This window comes from Salvelinus alpinus, chromosome 2 (assembly GCF_045679555.1).
Source record: "Salvelinus alpinus chromosome 2, SLU_Salpinus.1, whole genome shotgun sequence".
Classification (NCBI taxonomy): Eukaryota; Metazoa; Chordata; class Actinopteri; order Salmoniformes; family Salmonidae; genus Salvelinus; species Salvelinus alpinus.
In genome coordinates, this window is record NC_092087.1 from 54,516,492 (window position 1) to 54,536,323 (window position 19,832).

Sequence of the window (19,832 nt, forward strand, 5' to 3'; positions counted from 1 at the left end):
AGGGAAGGGCAGGAACAGAGTAGGTGGTGATGCTAATGCTGCTGCCTTCCTCGTCGCCAATTTTGTTGTGTAGTAGGCTCAGTAACATGAGAACACGATGGGTATAATTAAGGGTAAGTTTACTCAACAAGCTTAGCACTCCATCACAGCATACCTCATCAGCACATTCATCCTCTTCTTCTCCCTATCTGAAATCCTGTTCTTATTGTACTTCTGTGCTCTGTCAGAATACATAGAATAAAATACCTTATGTCTCTAGTGGTAAACGTGGGTAGTGCATCAGAACACAACACAGAGAGCACGATTGGCATACCGCCCCAACAGATCCACAGATGACGCAATCTCAATCGCACTCCACACTGCCCTTTCCCACATGGACAAAAGGAACACCTATGTGAGAATGCTGTTCATTGACTACAGCTCAGCGTTCAACACCATAGTACCCACAAAGCTCATCACTAAGCTAAGGACCCTGGAACTAAACACCTCCCTCTGCAACTGGATCCTGGTCTTCCTGACATGTTGCCCCCAAGTGGTAAGGGTAGGCAACAACACATCTGTCATGCTGATCCGCAACACAGGGGCCCCTCAGGGGTGTGTACTTAGTCCCCTCCTGTACTCCCTGTTCACCCACTACTGCGTGGCCAAACACGACTCCAACACCATCATTAAGTTTGCTGACGACACTGACCACTGACGATGAGAAAGCCTATAGGGAGGAGGTCAGAGAACTGGCAGTGTGGTGCCAGGACAACAATCTCTCCCTCAACGTGAGCAAGACAATGGAGCTGATTTGTGACCTACAGGAAAAGGCGGGCCAAACAGGCCCCCATTAACATCAACGGGGCTATAGTGGTGTGGGTCAAGAGTTTCAAGTTCCTTGGTGTCCACATCACCAACGATCTATCATGGTCCAAACACACCAAGACAGTCGTGAGGCGGGCACGACAAAACCTTTTCCCCCTCAGCAGACTGAAAAGATTTGGCATTGGTCCCCAGATCCTCAAAAAGTTCTACAGCTGCACCATCGAGAGCATCCTGTCCGGTTGTATCACCGCCTGGTATGGCAACTGCTCAGCATCTGAACGTAAGGCGCTACAGAGGGTAGTGCGTATGGCCCAGTACATCACTGGGGCCAAGCTTCCTGCAATCCAACACCTGTATAATAGGCGGTGTCAGAGGAAAGCACATAAAATTGTCAGACTCCAGTCACCCAAGTCGTAGACTGTTTCCTCTGCTACCACACGGCAAGCGGTACCGGAGCACCAAGTCTAGGACCTAAAGGCTCCTTAACAGCTTCTACCCCCAAGCCATAAGACTGCTGAACAATTAATCAAATGGCCACTGGACTATTACATTGACCCCCCCCCCCCATTTGTTTTGTACACTGCTGCTACTCACTGTTTTTTATCTATGCAGAGTCACTTCACCCCTACCTACATGAACAAATTACCTCAACTAACCTGTACCCCCGCACACTGACTCGGTACCGGTACCCCCTGTATATAGCCTCGCTATTGTTATGTTGTGTTACTTTTTATTATTTTTTTTACTTTAGTTTATATGGTAAATCTTTTTTTTACTCTTCTTGAACTGCACTGTTGGTTAAGGGCTTGTAAGTATGTATTTCACGGTAAGGTCTACACTTGTTGTATTCGGCGCATGTGACAAATAAAGTTTGATTTGATTTGAACCTCCACGTGGGGAACAGATATGAGTGACAAGTAAAAGGAAAAAATAGGTCACTTTTTCAGGTCTAATGCACCCCCTTTTCATCAGAATTGTTCTAACTAAAACAATAAACCTGCATAATATATTTTTTCTGTAGGAAGTCTTTACATATTTTACGTCTAGGTAAGGAGTTTCATGCTTGAAGAAGGATTTTTTTGTAAGGTTTGATAATGTGCACTAGCTTATTAGTTAGCTAGCTAGCTAACTGTGCAATGCAGTCACACACACTTCATATTAAACAAATGGGTGTTAAGTGAAGAACAATGCACACAACACTTAATGCTTTACCAAGCTAGCTATCTGGCCACTGTAGCTAGCAACATTATAATTAAATCACAATGGATTAGTTTCGATGTAGCACCTGCTTGTAGCTGGCTGCCAAGAGTCAATGCAGTATCTTTACTTTACCTAGCTAGCACAACAGCTAGTTAGCGAATCATGCTAACATTAGCCAGATAGCTAAACATGTATCTAAGGCCTGTATCTGATTATGGAGAGTGAATTCAATTGTTTATATGTGATCTTGCCATCTGGCTATTATCAACAAGGGCAAAATTAGTGCAGCTAGCTAGGTAGCTAGCTAACATTGACTAAACCATATAGCAACACACATAGACATGCATTGCCAAACAACACTACTACCGACTTCTGGTTTGGAGTATCCTAACAAGGCTGGGTGGCTGACGACTTCAAGGTCTTTGCTGTGTAAACATAAAAGAGATTTTATGCACTGTGGCAGACAAACCGGCGTGTCTGAGACTTAAAGAGATCAGTGTGCCATTTGGGATGTAGCCAGTGTGCCCTTTTCTAACCCCACCAGTCCCAACACTGGTGGGTTATCTACCAGGGAATGTGGGCTATCACTGATACAAAGCAATGTAACAATGTAGATGCCCAAACATCTGTTGAGCTGCACCTCTCTCACCTGTTTTTTGCTTAAATGAAAGGGGATTTACAACACATCACATCATGCCCTGATACACACAAATATACTGTTTCAAAGCCTAACAATAGGTCAAGAAAAGACATACATACACGGATATTGTTCACAGATATTACACACACACACATGTATTTTACAAGACACACAAACAAACACACACACACACAAACACAAAGTTTGCCCATACTTGCACCACGTCCATGACTATGCCCGCCGCCACCATGCCCAGGCCGCCCACCAGGAAGGGCAGTAGGATCTGGGCTGCGATGAGCCAGGCACTCTCAGGCAAGTAGCCATAGGGGGAGCGGGTCAGCTTACAGGTGAAGCCTCTCAGCTTCTTCCCTTGGTAGCACAGCTCCAGCTCCAGATGGGTGACCACCATGGTCTCAGCAGGTCCCAGTTACCCCATCTCTTCCTGTGAAGACGAGTGGGGGTTTATGGAGCGACACCTGCTCCTTGTCACACTAACCTCCAACAATCTCCACCACTAATATCTCGTCTATGGTAACTTTATAGTTTCGTTTCGCGAGTGGAAGTTTCTTCCGAGGAGGGAGGCCTGGCTTTGACGACAACAAGAGGAGGGCAGGAAGTTCTTCCAGTCGACAGCAGCACGACGCCTTTTGAGTCACAGTTTGTTGCCTCAATGTTGTGAACGTGAAGTAAAACTAATGACAGTCTGTTGTAATGTTCTAAAAGTAACAGTGCAGCTGCTGCTGCTGCCTAACGCTTTTCCCTAAGGTAAAGAATCCGGAGGGAGCCCAGAAAAGAAGAAGAGGGCATTCGACGAACCTCCCTCCCTCCTCTTGTCCTTCACCTGTCGCTCTCTTTTGTGCTTCTGTCTTTAGCCAACGTTACTAATATAACAAATAAAAAATGTTTTTGCTAATGGTGGATGAAGCTGAAGAATGGCACGGACTGCCTTTGGCCTCTCGCACTCCTCACGCCTCGCTCTTCAGCAGGCGAGCTGACGAGGGGCTCCGCTGGAAGCAGCCGGTGCGTTCGCCACTGCGGGGCCTGAAAAATGTCCACGTCCTCTGGGACAAGGACAACCAGAACGCTACTAACTTTTTCTCTGCCCTCCCCAGCTGCTGCTGCTCGTGATGCCTCTCCTCTTTCCTCTCCTTTTCTTCCCACTGCCCTGTGTGAGCAGCCTGGCTTCCCTGGAGCCCCTTCCTCATGTTGGGTCGGAGAGACGTGACGGTGGTCGTTTGTCGGTGTGTCGCAGAAGAGAAATGAGGTAATAAGGTGATGGTCCGCGGTTCTAAGGCTCCGAAGAAGAAGGACTGCAGTGAGACATTGAGTGAGAACGATAAGGTGTGAGTTGCGAGGCAAAGCGTTAGAGTACCTGTACCATCGCCACCAGGGGTTTCCTGTATTCTGGTATGCAGACAGAGTGGGTTGTGATGGTGCTTCTGTGAGAGAGGGAGGGAGGGGGAGGGAGGGGGTGCTGCTGGCGTCTGTACGAGCAAGGCTATCAGACTGAAACGGGGTCTCTTTCTTTCTCGCTCTGTAGTTTTATTGCTCTGCTTCACTCTGTCTCTATTTCTAAATCTCCTTTGCTCTCTTTTTATTTTCTATCTATCTCTGCCTCCCGACGACTCTCTTTTTCTCAACTCCGTTTTCTTTATTCTCTCGCTTCTCTTCTCCATCCCTGTCCCCACTCTGTGACGCATCCTCTGTGCCAGCAGGTGTTTCACCTCTCACAAACACGCGGCACTAGCCCGGTCTCCTCTAAAGGACATCTCCTCTCCTTTTTGATTGGTGGGTTGACTGTCTCCCCTCCTTTGGCGTGGCATCTAATGGGGTTTTGGCTCTTTCTGCGTCAGTCTTTATTAGCAAGTCTGCCTCCCCCCCCCCCTTCCCTTTATCCCCCTCTCCTTCTCACTTAAATTCAAATTTAAAAAACGACATTATCGACCGGAAAGACGTTTAGTAAATATTAGCAAAACACTGGAAGTGAAGTAAAAGTCAATAACTTTTTAATCATCCATGACCATGACAGAGATTTGAGTCCTGCATGCTGTTAAAGAGGGAGAGAGGAAACTGAGCCCAGCTCTTTATCTCTCCCTTTTAAGTGATTACGCACGCACGCACACAGAAATCACCCACACACACACATACACACAGAGTGACTCAGCTGAAAGGTGTCCCTGAGACGTGATGTGTCCAGTCTGCTCTCTCCTTCCTGCTCCCCCCACTGACACTGTGTTGTAATACGGACTGTAAACTCAGGGCTTAGAGGACTCTGGGACACAGTTATAATTGAGAGATTATGTGTTGCTTGTGCCCACAAGATAATTCCCATAGAAATATAACTACTTAATTAGTCATTCTATTTATATGATAATGCCTGCTCTGATTAGCCTGGAATAAAAAATATTTAAAAAGTGATCTAATTGTTGAGGGACACAAACAGAGATAGTCTCCCGGAAATGTCAGGCAACTTCTTGTACTTCAGTCTCACAACATAAGCTTCTGAAGGATTAGTTGTGGTACAGTAAATCCAGTTCTTGAGATTCCACAAGGACACATTTAGGAGAAGGGTAGCAGGAGCTTACAGGCCAGTGCCAGGAGCTTATTGTAAGTCCCGGTAGGGGTTTCCTGTATGACCAGAAAACAACTACCAAAAAACTGCCAGAAAATTACCAGAAAACAACTGCCATAAACAAAGTCAGCGGAAAACACAAAATTTTAACATGAAATGTCAAAATACCAATCACTTTAGCTTCTATGGCCCCGTACACACATAGGTTGTACAACTAATCTGTCTCACTTCACCGTAAAAGAAACCCACTATGTCTGGAGATGACTGTAACATATAACAAAAAGTCAACGCTGTCACGGTTGTGTTGAGGGAACATATGTATGGGACTCCGTTCACTGGGTGAATGGCTCCAATCCGGTGTGACTCTATTTGTTTTTTATATGAAAGACTCCACCAAGGTTTATATTATACCGCAAGAGACCCAGTATGACCCACTGGGTGGTATCTGTAACATATTACGATTAACGAAGGAGTATGTGCTGGCGTATGTGTCATGTTATTAAGCATGGAATGTTCGACCTAAGTGTATGAACGTGTGAATTCCGATTTTAAATGTTTTGTGTGGACCCCAGTAAGAGTAGTGGCTGTGTTAGCAGCAGCTAATGGGGATCTTAATAAAATTCTAAAATACTAAACTCATTTGACACAATGGTTGTCGTACAACGGCTATTATTGTGATACAACATAAATGTACAGTAAACACAACCATTGTGCAGTCTCCACAATGCTTGTATAATTATTTTTCTGAAGAAAAAAACTTTGCTGTATCAAAACCATTGTGCCAAATGTGCTGTACATCAGTTGTACAACTTGAGTATGTACGTGGCCTTTTTAGACCACATCATCCTCAGTGTGTGCAGTGTGCAGTGAAAACAAAGTTCAGGGCTCTATTGAATCTGCATCGCGGAAGTTCAGCTTTTACAGCATGATTGAAATGAAACGCCAATGTTCCCACTTTAGTGGAGACTGCATTCATGGTAAACGCTGCATATGTCAGTTCAATCGGAAATTACCTTTACATTTATATTGCGGAATCTGTAACGCTTCAGCGTTACAGATTGAATAGAGCCCTTAGTCAAACGTACAAGTACACACTGGATTATTTATAGCCATGGCCTTTCGGGGTCTGTTGTTAAATGACAAAGTGACAGGTCTATGGGACCGTATATCACAGCTTAGAGACCGCATTACAAACACATTGACTGGGTTCCAGGAATTGCATAATAAAATCCAAGGGAATACTGTCTGGCACTTGCTATGCAGAACTTGCCTCTGGTCTGAGGTTGTACTTGGTGACATTTATTTAATAGGGCCCGTAGAGACAGAGACGGATGCATTGCATTTTTGTATGCTTATACATCCTACTTTGTCTGACTGTGGTCCATGAAAAGTTGAACTCTTCGAAACTTTTAGACGTATGCAAACGCTGCATGAAGTTTAAGCTGCGTAAAAACTGTACACAAAGTAGTGACGGCGTGCCAGCGAGGTCACCTTATCAGGTTCATTAGATCACAGCGACCTAACCCCCCCGAGCTCCCCTCTTCCACTGTTCAGCCACCTCACAACAACACAAACAGAATCCGGAAGATACGCATCTACGGTCTACACAGACTATGTGAGAGAAGGAGTGAGAGGCTAAATAGAAAGACACTTGTCAAATGTGCAAAATGTGAACACCGGAGAGTCACAGATGATTCACTCTCCTAGTATTACTGTGACTTAGAAATGTGTAATGTGTTACGACCCAATCTGATGTTATGTTTTATGATTCATTTAAAAGTAAGAAGTAAATGAGTGTTGGGTAGGAAAGTTTTTTTATGTTGTACCTTTTTTTAGCATCTATCGCAATTATCTTTCATTAAGCCAGATAAATATACTGTACATCAACTTAATATATAAAGTATGATGACATTACAACAGGCAGCCTACATACTGTCTATCAACTCAAACTGTTTCCCTCCAGACCTAGAATCCCTTCACCCACCTGCACAGCATCCTATTATTAGTCCAGGTCAGGATACCGCCACTGAGGATCATCCTCGGTATGTGAGACAAACTGCCGAACACACAAAAGTATGCAGAAGCAAATACACACAAACACACCTGCTGCCAACCAGGGGTCCTCCCTGACTGTTGTCTGTTGACCTCGCAGTGTAAACAGCCTGGCCTCTCTCTTTGGTACAGTCCACACATCAGAGATAAAAAGCTCAAAGCAGACTAAACAAGAAGAACATCTCTCTTACATGTACTAGGAATGACTTCAAAACAATGTGACATCAACCCAGGATTTGTGAGGTGAAATGAAATGTGTTCAATATAAGGGGGAATACTCAGACGTTAGATATGATTCTATGTGAGAAAATATTTCATTGCATTCATTTTTTTAAATAAACTACTTTGAATCAATCAGGGTGCATGATGACATTTATAACAAAACAAAGGTTCTCTCCCTGTCACGTTCCTGACCTGTTTTTCCTTTTTCTTGTATTTATTTAGTTGGTCAGGGCGTGAGTTGGGGTGGGTTGTCTATGTGTTATTTTCTATGTTGGGTTAATGTGTTGCCTGATATGGTTCTCAATTAGAGGCAGGTGTTTGACGTTTCCTCTGATTGAGAACCATATTAAGGTAGGCTGTTCTCACTGTTTGTTTGTGGGTCATTGTCGCTGTGTCTGTGTTTTGTTGCACCACACGGTATGTCTCGTTCGTTCATTCGTTTTTCCTGTTCCTGCGTTCTTCGTTTTTATGTAGTTCTCATGTCCAGGTCTGTTTAACGTCGTTTGTTGTTTTATAGTTTATTCAAGTGTATTTCGTGTCAGTGTTCGTCTGTTCAATTAAATTAATTATGTCTACATACCTCGCTGCGTGTTGGTCCGATCCATGCTCCTCCTCGTCCGAGGAGGAGGAATATGACGAACGTTACACTCCCTTGTTGAAGAATACTGAGCTCATGCCATGAAATACACAAGTAAATACACTGTTATTGATGCCTTAAAATATTCAGAAAAATGTATATTAATAAATCTTCTTAGGGCTAGGCGTCCCATCAGCGGGATCGATTTCGTCTCTGCGTTATATTGGCATCGAACATGTCACCCTCCCTAGGAGAGGGGGTGACCTTGATAATTTACTGTTAAAACGAGAGGCTGCCTGGATTTTTAACTTAAAGACCCTTGCTCCCTTCGGTCTCAACGTAGACTTTGATCTGAAGCCATTCTTGTGATTATTGTGACTTTGCCATTGTAATTGTTTGTAAGCTTGTGTAGTCTAAAATGAATCTATGATCGTATGCTATCCATTTGTTTTTTGTATGCTGTTCTTTGTATGCCATTTTAATATTTGAGAATTAACCAATGATATTAGGCCACTCTTGGCCATGACTACAGACACCTGTGTGTCTTTTGACACTATATAAACGAGTCATCTCGCCGTGTTTGTGATTATACCCTGATGAAGACAGCTTGGCTGTCGAAACGTTGGATATTATATTTTTTGCATCTGAGCTCCTAGAGTGTGCGGCTCTCCTTTATTTTCAAGTCCCATCAGCGGGATACCTGTCGACAACATCCGGTGAAATTGGAGGGCGCGCAATTCAAATAAATAATCGTAATATTAAACATTTATGAACATACAAGTATCTTATATCGGTTAAAAGCTTAAATTCTTGTTAATCTAGCTGCATTGTCTGATTTACAATAGGCTTTACAGCGAAAGCATACCATGCGATTGTTTGAGGATGGGGCCCCACATCAACATACTTCATGATGTGTTTGCCTATCTCAGTGGAGGCGGTGAAGCCCAGCTTCCGGACGTCCGGGTGGTCGGACAGACGCTGGCTCACCAGAGCACCTGACAGACAGCAGAAGATGTACCAGCAAACTGTCAGCATCACAACACAGCCTTGTATAAAGTCAACCTGTCAGGCATCCAGGAATTATTTTGGCACTTTCCCAGATTCTCTATTGAAGGTGGTGAGAGGAGAACTGAGATGCAGTTGAAAATCGAAGGTGTGTAAAGAAAAACATGGGCGCAACTCTCTCTTGATATGAACATTTTTGTCAAATGTACCTGATCCAGGGAGAATGTTGATCACTCCCTTGGGGAATCCTGCCCTCGCTGCTAATTCATCAAACTGCACTGTTGTCAATGGAGTCACCTCGGGAAAATAGGAACATTTTGGAATAACCAAAATTATTCAACATGCTGGCTATGTGTTATTTCCAAACATATTTCATATACCTTGACAAATGTTTTCATTTCCATTGCAAAACGTTTTGCTACTGTGTGGCCTAATGAACATGACCTTGAGGAAAGGTAGTCTGATGGTTGGAGGTATTGGGGGTGCTCCTCAAATGAGCAGGTTTGAGGACCACAGTGTTGCCAGCAGCCAGACAAGCAGACGTTTTCTATGCCAGCATCATCAGAGCATAGTTCCAGGGAATAACAATGGCGCACACTCTGAGAGGTCAAAGGTCAAACAACATGTTTATTCTCAAATTCTGGTAGTGTATGTCACCCAATTAGTTATTTCTTGGTGAAGGAGAGGCTACGATTGGGCTGGGCCTGGTTGATGGGAATGGTGCAGCCCTGTCGAAAGAAAAATGTGATCACCTTTACACCTGTGCACATCAAGAGTGTTATATTGCTTTATAAACATATTTATAGCACCTTATAGATGCAGTCATAGAGCATTATGAAACTGTAGCCTTTAATAAATGTAACAAGGAATGACCGCGCCTCTGTCTGTGATATTCACAGTAGAAGTAGTATTATGATGATGAAGGTAAGGATAATATTCACTTTCCTCGAAGCACCTTCTTATAAGTTGCTATCACACAGCATACATTTGTTATGCTAAATAAAGTTGTTCCTATTCTGTTGCACAAAATGAAAAATACTGGACAATGGACATTGTGTCCATGTTCCTCTCTCTCACCTGAAGCGTGTCACACCAGCCAGTGAAGTAGCAGAAGGTCTGGATGGACATGCCTACATGAGTCTATGGTGGCCAACTATTCCTGGTGCTCCTCCATCAGGTCAGCCAGCCTGAAGGGGTCAGTGAGGGGTCACATAGAACACTTACTACTGTAAATTAAATACACAGCACCATTCCTAGGTACAAATGTAAACCTTGATGGAAAAACTCACACAAATCAAAACTCAAACTCTATTTGAGTTTCTGTACCTCCAGATCATACGGAATCACCAGTTCATGATTGTGTCAGACGGACCACTAGCCACCTTAACATTATACTGGTATGAGTATCTGTGTCTAATATACTGACCTGTATATGAGTCTGCCTCTGTCACCGGGGTTCATCTTGCCCCACTCTCCCTCCTCACAGCTCGGTCCAGGTCACTGACTTGAGCCAGAGACACATTACAGACGGCCTAGAGCAGTGGTTCACCAACCTTTTTCGGTGACTATACCACCAACTGAATTTTGCTCTGCCCGGATTACCCCTGAAGTACTCGCGCATGTGCATTTTACCAATAAGCCTATTGTCTCATGAGTCTTCTCAAGTACCCCCTGTGGATAAGCCAAGTTCCCTGATTGAGAACCACTGGCCTAGAGAGAGAGAGAGGAAGAGAGAGATGGGAAACACACTCAATACACTGTCAAAGTGATGTTGTAGCTTTAAAACTACCAGGTTGTCCCACTGTGGTCAAAGTACCTCTTTATATATATATATATATATTTTGTTACCCCCTTTTTCTCCGTAATTTTGATGTCTCATCGGTGTAACTTCCCAACGGGTTCGGGAGAGGCGAAGGTCAAGTCATGCATCCTCCGAAACATGACCCGCCAAGCTGCGCTTCTTAACACCCACTCACAACAACCCAGAAGTAAGCTGCACCAATGTGTCGGAGGAAACACTGTTCAACTGACGACTGGAGTCAGCCTGCAGGCGCCTTGCCTGCCAAATGTTCCCCTACCCAGATGACGCTGGGCCAATTGTGCGCCGCCATATGGGACTCTGGTCACGGCCGGGATCGAACCCCAGGCTGTAGTGACGCCGCAACTCTGCCATGCAGTGCCTTAGACCTCTGCGTCACTTGGGAGGCTGCAAAGTGCCTCTTCTTCAAAGAGGACCTGGGTGGATTTATTTGTCACTGTCAAGGAGCAGATCAAGTAATGGAGGAAAGAGGGACAAATTCCTAAAGTATTCAAACTGGCTCTCCTATATCTTCTCTCCCTACCTTTCCGTCTGTGGGGTTGAAGGTCTTGTAGGTCTTCCCACCCTCTGCGTCCACAAACTCCCCGTTGATGAAGAGCTGGTGGGGCATCCGGATGGTTATGTTGTTGATGTTCTTCTCCACCTGGTTACAGGACACATACATTTGTTATGCTAAATAAAGTTGCTCCTATCCTGTGCTACCTAATCCAAAGGCTAAGTGTGCTAGCTACAGTTTTAGCATTTAGAAGAACGTTCCAAAACCTCTGTGTCAATAACAGCAGAGATGTTCACACGTCTTTGAGTTAGAGTCCAAGCAAGTCAAGTCTTTTAGGGCCAAGTCTAAGTCAAGTCTCAAGTCCCTTTTGGCAATGGCTTTCTGCCTGCTGTGGGTTAGGCCTATAAACCTTGTAAATTATTTGAAGAGATTTACCCTTGTTCATTAGTCCATACTTGAATGAAAGCACATCAGGCACTATTTAAATTAAAATAAATGTCCTTTTAAAATGTAAACAGTTTACATTAATAAAAGTAATTGTACCGGATATGAAAAAAAGCAAACATAACATTTTAAAGTGCATGGTATTTTGTGGCAGACCTTGTCTATATTTCACTTAATTCTGTCACACAAACAGAAAATCTGTAGGTGAGGGAAGATAAATGACAAGCATGAATGTAAACCAAAACAACTGACAACTGTTCAATAACTGCACTACTAAAGTGTCCTAACGTAATGACATTTATCCCTAAAATATACTTACTGACCCTGACACTTAACAGAAACACTATTTCCTGTAACAAGTAGTAAATTACATGCTGTGCCCTAGGACAGAGAAAATGTATGTTGTAGACAGGTTACGTTTCAGAAAGATCAAGTTTGTCAGCGTTCCTGCACTGAGCCTGGCACGATGAGGGCGCATGATGAGACCTCCATGACTAAACACTCTCTCCACTGGGGCACTGGTGGCAGGCATAGCCAACACTGTCTTTGCTACCTGCTTGAGCCTTGGAAAGTCTTTTGCATGGATTCTCCAAAAATCCAAGCAATCAACTTAATTTTCATCAGAGGATACTTCAATATAGCGAATAATCTCTGCTCTGACAGATGACTTTATGTCTCCTTTCTTCTTGCTGATCTTGTTGCGGAGGTCAGAGAACAGTCTAGAGGTTTTGGCAGGTGGTTGTTCTTTTTCTTCTCTACTACTGCTCTCCGTAATGGTGACTTTCCGTGCTTCAGCCAAAACAAGGTCTGAAAAAATGTCACTAAATGATGTACTGTATATAATCAAGAATAAAAGTATGTAGTATATGAAGAAAAAAAATACATTATTATTTGATTGCAAGTGACATAGAAAACGCTGCATGTTGCAATGCGATACCTACCAATCAGACTCCTTCAATTCAGCTTTATCTTCATGTGGTATGAGGACCTTATAATCAAGCCAGAACAGGCAGAAAGATGGGCCCAGCAGTGCAGCCATTATGTATACATTGTCACCAAATGGAAGTTTTGTTGCATGTTCATCCGAGTGCTCCATTCTGACATTCACAAACACCCCCTGGAATCGGCGTTTGAGTCACTGCTGCAGTGCTTTTACAAGACTTACTAGGTGACGACTTGTGCTCAGTATACTTTGCAGATGATAGTTGAGTGACAGTACACAAGGAAGGGCAGCACTGAGAGTCACCACAGGGTCCAAAATGTCCACTAGCTCCATTAGCTGGCTCCATTCCCTTGGCGATAAGCAGAGTTCCTTGTGTCCTTGGGAGGATGGAATTCCATCTGGTAGACACAGCAGCAGGGGTACAACGATTGGCTCCGAACTCAGCTTCAAATGCTTCTTGGTAGTAAGCTGCGAAGTTGAGTTACCTTAGCCATCAGACTGTTTATGATTTTTTGCCTTTAGTCCATCTCTAATCACTAGTTGTAATGAATGGGCAAAGCACTGTAAGCGCTGTTGCCTGCAGTTGGTTTGAATAGCTTCTACATCCGCATTGTACTCTTCACCAAATTCTTCCCATAGGCTGGGGTTATCCACATCATCATCATTGCTTGCTTTGGGGAAACAAACTGTGAAGGCCTTTTTCATATTTGCAGGGTGATCACATATGACAATCTAATTTATGTTTTATGCCAAAACTATCACATATTACTTCAAATGTATCACTGATTCTTTCCCCAGTGTGTGACCCTGTGAATCTATCACAGCTCAACAGAACTGACTCCAGTCTGGGAGTTTTTTTCTCTCTGCCGTAGCCATGTAATGGGCCGTTACTCCCATGAAGCCCCTCATGATCATGTCAGTCCATATATCTACAGTGACAGACACGGATTCTGTCTTCTCTAGGGCACTTTTGATTGTAGCCTCTTTGTTCAGTGTTAAGTCATGCAGGCACCTGGTCAACGTGAGCCTACTTACTGGTCTATATTTGTCATCTACCACTGACAGGCAATGCCTAAAGTGAGGGTTGTCCACTAAGGACATAGGCAGTTTGCAGGAAATGATCAGGTCTTGCAGTATAGCCTCTGTTATGGCCTTCTGCCTGGGGTGGCCCTGGCTGTACACATGGACACCTGTGGTGGTCAAGAATGAGTCAATGCTGCTCTGTCCTTCTGTCCCTGCGCTGGCCACCTTTGCAGAATTCAGTGAACCTGCAGATGAACAAACTGATGGATAGTTGTTGCTGACTTGAGATGGAAGAACAAGGACACAAACAAATATATACAGTTGAAGTCGGAAGTTTACATACTCCAACCTAAATGTCATTAAAACTCGTTTTTCAACCACTCCACAAATTTATTTTTAAGAAACTATAGTTTTGGTTAGGACATCTACTTTATGCATGACACAAATAATTCTTCCAACAATTGTTCACAGACAGATTATTTCACTTACAATTCATTGTATCACAATTCCAGTGGGTCAGAAGTTTACATACACTAAGTTGACTGTGCCTTTAAACAGCTTGGAAAATTCCAGAAAATGATGTCATGGCTTTAGAAGCTTCTGATAGGCTAATTGACATCATTTGAGTCAATTGGAGGTGTACCTGTGGATGTATTTCAAGGCCTACCTTCAAACTCAGTGGCTCTTTGCTTGACATCATGGGAAAATCAAAAGAAATAAGCCAAGACCTCAGAAAACAATTGTAGACCTCAACAAGTCTGGTTCATCCTTGGGAGCAATTTCCAAACGCCTGAAGGTACCACGTTCATCTGTTACAAACAATAGTACGCAAGTATAAACGCCATTGGGACCACGCAGCCGTCATACCGCTCAGGAAGGAGACGCGTTCTGTCTCCTAGAGATGAACGCACTTTGGTGCGAAAAGTGCAAATCAATCCCAGAACAACAGCAAAGAATCTTGTGAAGATGCTGGAGGAAACGGGTACAAAAGTATCTATATCCACAGTAAAACGAGTCCTATATCGACATAACCTGAAAGGCTGCTCAGCAAGGAAGAAGTCGCTGCTCCAAATCCGCCATAAAAAAGCCAGACTACAGTTTGCAACTGCACATTGGGGTCAAAGATTGTACTATTTGGAGAAATATCCGCTGGTCAGATGAAACAAAAATAGAACTGTTTGGCCATAATGACCATCGTTATGTTTGGAGGAATAAGGGGGAGGCTTGCAAGCCGAAGAACACCATCCCAACCGTGAAGCACAGGGGTGGCAGCATCATGCGGCAGGAGGGACTGGTGCACTTCACAAAATAGATGGCATCATGAGGCAGGAAAATTATGTGGATATATTGAAGCAACATCTCAAGACATCAGTCAGGAAGTTAAAGTTTGGTTGCAAATGGATCTTCCAAATGGACAATGACCCCAAGCATACTTCCAAAATTGTGGCAAAATGGCTTAAGGACAACAAAGTCAAGGTATTGGAGTGGACATCACAAAGCCTTGACCTCAATCATATAGAAAATTTGTGGGCAGAACTGAAAAAGCGTGTGCGAGCAAGGAGGCCTACAAACCTGACTCAGTTACACCAGCTCTGTCAGGAGGAATGGGCCAAAATTCACCCAACTTATTGTGGGAAGCTTGTGGAAGGCTACCCAAAACATTTGACCCAAGTTAAACAATTTAAAGGCAATGCTACCAAATACTAATTGAGTGTATGTAAACTTCGGACCCACTGGGAATGTGATGAAAGAAATAAAAGCTGAAATAAATCACTCTCTACTATTATTCTGACACTTCACATTCTTGAAATAAAGTGGTGATCCTAACTGACCTAAGACAGGGTATTTTTACTAGGATTAAATGTCAGGAATTGTGAAAAACTGAGTTTAAATGTATTTGACTAAGGTGTATGTAAACTTCCAACTTCAACTGTAAACAGTGCACTCATATTCATTCGAAAAGAAGCATGCAGTTCAACATGTCTGCATGCACTGCAGTTTATTATGTTTATTCCGAACAGTCCAAAGTCATGCCATTATAATACCCTGAATCAGGACTGAACTGTATTCATAAACGGTGTACAATACTAGGACAGAGGCCAGGAAGGTTATTGACTATATGGAACTACCAAAATCTTAACCAATAGCCAGCGTGCAGCCCAACTTCCAGTCTGGAAAGTGTTTTTGGAAGAAATAGCCATTTGAGAGTCATGTCTGTCTGTTCTCACATGTGAACCAAAAATATAGGTTGAAAAACGTCAGCATATTGTCAACCTTTGTTTCCACTCCGGACAACAGGCGGCGGTAGTGCGGTATTGTGTTGCCGCGCACACACTGTAAAAAAAAGTATCGCGAGCAGTGTTTACTTCCTGGCAGGCACATTTAACAAGGGTTTCCAAAAAGCTTTAAATTGATTTAAATTGATACTAAAATACTAGCGACAGTGCATTCCCAACATGTCAAAAATACAATTGCTCAATGTGTTTCTGCGTGAGCGATTGATAGCGGCTGCTGTAGAGATATTTGGAGTAGTTGAAAATACGATAGTAGAGTATCAAGAAGAAATCTCCCGTTCGAAAGAGGAGAGCAAACGGTTACAGAAGCTGTTGGATTTGGTCATTAAACCACAAATCAAGTTACATAGAGCAGGTTTGTAACGACGACTACTTCAACGTACTGTTTGACTGGCTTGTAGCCTACTCTCTTTCACTGCCCTCGCTTGACGTTCCGCGCACTGCAAGCCCACAGTGTGTGTCACTTCTCTTGTCACCTGTTAATCAACTTGCTAGAACCCAATATATGTGGACAGTTTTGTGTTCGAGACCACCTAAAGCGAGAACGATTCAAGACCGGAGCGAATCTAGGCCATACCGAGACTGGGTGGGGACGAGAGGTCCGAGTCAAGAGCGAGACCAGAAAAATGCCAGTCCAATTAAAGACCATGACTAATTTTGTAAAATCGTCACCATAATAAGAGTTCAAAATGTTTAGTATTTATGTTAATATTTCAGAAGAACATATGGGTTCTTTAGACACTAAGAATGGTCAAAAAAATGCATGCTGAGGGCAAATAGAGCCACTCTACAAATGTTTACTAACCCAAACACAGTGGGGAACATTGAGGGCCTGCTATGCTTTCAGAGAAAGGCTAAGGATTTATAACATTATTATTATTATTATTATCAATTATGTTTTTTTTAATCTTTTCAGTTTTTGTTAGAAAGGAAAGGGTTAACCGACGTGAAAAAAGTTCGAATCAGGATTTTTCTTTGGTGGTCTCTGGGGGAGGTAAATTTAGCTAAGTCAGCCATTGGCTAGGCCAATGTAGCTGACTTGCCTAGTTATGGATGCCACCTTTCCAACATGTCAGATCGTCAAATTTCTGCCCTGCTAGAGCTGCCCCGGTCAACTGCTCTCATTGTGAACTGGAAACGTCTAGGAGCAACAACATCTCAGCCGCGAAGTGGTAGGTCACACAAGCTCACAGAATGGGACCGCTGAAGTGCGAAGCACATAAACATCATCTGTCCTCGGTTGCAACACTCACCACCAAGTTCCAAACTGCCTCTGGAAGCAACGTCCGCACAAGAACTGTTCGTCGGGAGCTTCATGAAGTGGGTTACCATGCCATGGCCGAAAAGCCGAACACAAGCCTAAGATCAGTGGTGTTAAACTCGCCGCCATTGGACTCTCTGGAGTGATGAATCGCGCTTCACCATCTGGCAGTCCGACGGACTAATCTGTGTTTGGCGAATGCCAGGAAAATGCTACCTGCCCCAATGCATAGTGCCAACTGTAAAGTTTGGTGGAGGAGGAATAATGGTCTGGGGCTGTTTTTCATGGTTTGGGCTAGGCCTTTTAGTTCCAGTGAAGGCAAATCCTAATGCAATGACATTCTAGACGATTCTGTGCCTCCAACGATTCTGTGAGTGCGCAACTTTACAACAATTTCCCCCACTCTACCAGCAAGTCAAGGGAATTCGAACAAAGTTTGAGGGATATTTTTCAATGAAAGTAAAGGATAGTAATGTTACCAGTAAACTATGAATCCCACTTTTCAATAGGGGAAAATATATAAATGTTTCAAGAAAGGAGTGTGTGATACTGTATTTGGCCTGACAAAGTGCTTTTATGCGCCAACTGAATTGAAGCTGATAATGATTTTTTTACTCCGCTGGTCTCAGTAAGATATATTAATATGGCTCTCTGTTGACTAACATTTATTTCCCTTTCCTTCCCTCCAGAACCTAGGCAGCATGTCTCAGAAGAAGAGGAGATGAGGGGCCTCAGTCTGCGGCAAGAAAGTTCAGAGCCCGCACAAAGTACAGTGGAACAGGACTTCAGGACGAGACTGGTAGAAGAGCAATTGCAAGGGCCTGAGTCTCATAGTCATAACATAGAGTTTGTGTTCACTCCTCCTTGTGTGAAAAGTGGGTTTGACCAGGACCCTTGGCCCTCGCACCTTTTTAAAACCCAGATTGTGGAGGACAATGAGATTAATAATCTGTCGAGTACCCTAGTGGAACACATGAAAACAGAACCTGATGGAGAGGGCTACGGAGTACCAACGAGTGACCCACAGTTCCTGTTTGCAGTAAACGCACACTGTTCTGCAGCTCCGAGTGAAACCATGAGCCCTCCGCCACGGAAAACAAAGAGAGGGCGACCATTTAGGCATATAGGAACACTGTCTGAATTTATGAAGAGACGCGCCTCATACGAACGATTCCGATGCCATGTCTGTGGAAAGGGGTTCCCAGCAAGGAAGGGTCTGGGAGACCACATGACGACTCATACAGGGGAGAGACCACACAGCTGTCACCTTTGTGGGAAAGGTTTCAAAGTGAAGAGTCATCTGAACGAGCATATCCGAGTTCACACAGGAGAGAAACCGTTCGTCTGCCCAGTCTGCGGGAAAGCGTTCAGGCAGGACGCTCATATGAAAGGACATTTGAGGAGGACTCACAAGGAGAACCCGTACCGATGCCATGACTGTGGCGAAAGCTTCAGTCAGATGGGAGAGCTGCAAGTGCATAGGACAGTGGCCTGTGGTCCGATTGTCCTGGGCCTTTGACGTTACTGTCCTTTCCCTGATGCCTTTGGTGACACAGACGTTTTAGTCTGGCAGTCATGATAAGGACAATTGAATTGTGTTATTGAAGGAGAAAAGGAAGCATAATCTGTCCACAGAGTAAGAAAAGTTTGAGGGCGAAGCTCCTATCTTTGCCAAAATTCATAAGTGGGAGGGTATTTCTAGAAAGCATGTAGCCTATGTGGTTGGTTGTCTGTACAGTGCTGTGAAAAAGTATTTGCCCCATTTCCAATTTTCTCTACTTCTACATATTTTGGATACTGAATGTTATCAGATCGTCAACCAAAATCTGATATTAGATGACAGGAACCTGATTGAACAATTTTATATATATATATACAAAAGTATGTGGACACCCTTTCAAATTAGTGAATTAGGCTATTTCAGCCACACCTGTTGCTGACAGGTTAATAAAAATCCTGTACTGAAGAGCCCAGTGACTTTCAACGTGGCACCGTCATAGCTGTCCTGTAAGTGCTGTTCTTGTGAAGTGGGAACGGAGCAACAATGGCTCAGCCGCAAAGTGGTAGGCCACACAAGCTCACAGAACGGGCCCGCCGAGTGCTGAAGTGTGTAAAAATTGTCTGTCCTTGGTTGCAACACTCACTACTGACTTCCAAACTGCTTCTGGAAAAAAACATCAGCACAAGAACCGTTCATCGGGAGCTTCATGAAATGGGTTTCCATGGCCAAACAGCCGCACACAAGCCTAAGATCACCATGCGCAATGCCAATCGTCGTCTGGAGTGGTGTAAAGCTCGCCGCCATTGGACTCTGGAGCAGTGGAAACGCGTTCTTTGGAGTGATAAATCACCCTTCACCATCTGGCAGTCCAATGGACAAATCTTGGTTTGGCAGATGCCAGGAGAACACTACCTGCCCCAATGCATAGTACCAGCTGTGAAGTTTGGTGTAGGAGGAATAATGGTCTGGAGCTGTT

At 43.8% G+C, this 19,832-nt stretch overlaps 2 protein-coding genes and 1 long non-coding RNA gene across 4 annotated transcripts in view; 1 reads left to right on the forward strand and 2 right to left on the reverse strand.

The window, feature by feature from the left end:
* Nucleotides 1-4,714, reverse strand: part of LOC139564927 (solute carrier family 41 member 1-like) — a 31,819-nt gene extending 27,105 nt beyond the window's left edge. For both annotated transcript variants that reach the window (XM_071384857.1, XM_071384847.1), the window contains exon 1: nucleotides 2,862-4,714. In XM_071384857.1, coding sequence (XP_071240958.1) covers nucleotides 2,862-3,056 — 195 coding nt within the window. In that variant the 5' untranslated portion in view covers nucleotides 3,057-4,714. The remainder of the gene's footprint in view (nucleotides 1-2,861) is intronic.
* A 4,606-nt stretch (nucleotides 4,715-9,320) lies between these two features.
* Nucleotides 9,321-11,648, reverse strand: LOC139551096 (uncharacterized). The gene is made up of 3 exons (XR_011670201.1): nucleotides 10,502-11,648; nucleotides 10,153-10,262; nucleotides 9,321-9,803 (listed from the first exon to the last, which is right to left on the reverse strand). It is a non-coding gene; the product is annotated as an uncharacterized lncRNA (long non-coding RNA).
* A 4,485-nt stretch (nucleotides 11,649-16,133) lies between these two features.
* LOC139564941 (zinc finger protein 436-like) lies at nucleotides 16,134-19,318 on the forward strand. Its single transcript, XM_071384881.1, has 2 exons — nucleotides 16,134-16,449; nucleotides 18,045-19,318. The coding sequence occupies exons 1-2, from the start codon at nucleotides 16,257-16,259 to the stop codon at nucleotides 18,872-18,874; spliced, it is 1,023 nt and encodes a 340-aa protein (XP_071240982.1). The 5' UTR covers nucleotides 16,134-16,256; the 3' UTR covers nucleotides 18,875-19,318.
* The last annotated feature ends 514 nt before the right edge of the window (nucleotides 19,319-19,832 follow it).

What these genes read in the sequence shown, in the direction of transcription:
- LOC139564941 (XM_071384881.1), top strand. Translation starts at nt 16,257, where the DNA reads ATGTCAAAAATACAATTGCTCAATGTGTTTCTGCGTGAGCGATTGATA. An exon ending in AATCAAGTTACATAGAGCAG is followed by an intron (nt 16,450 to 18,044) that starts GTTTGTAACGAC and finishes CCTTCCCTCCAG; the next exon opens with AACCTAGGCAGCATGTCTCA.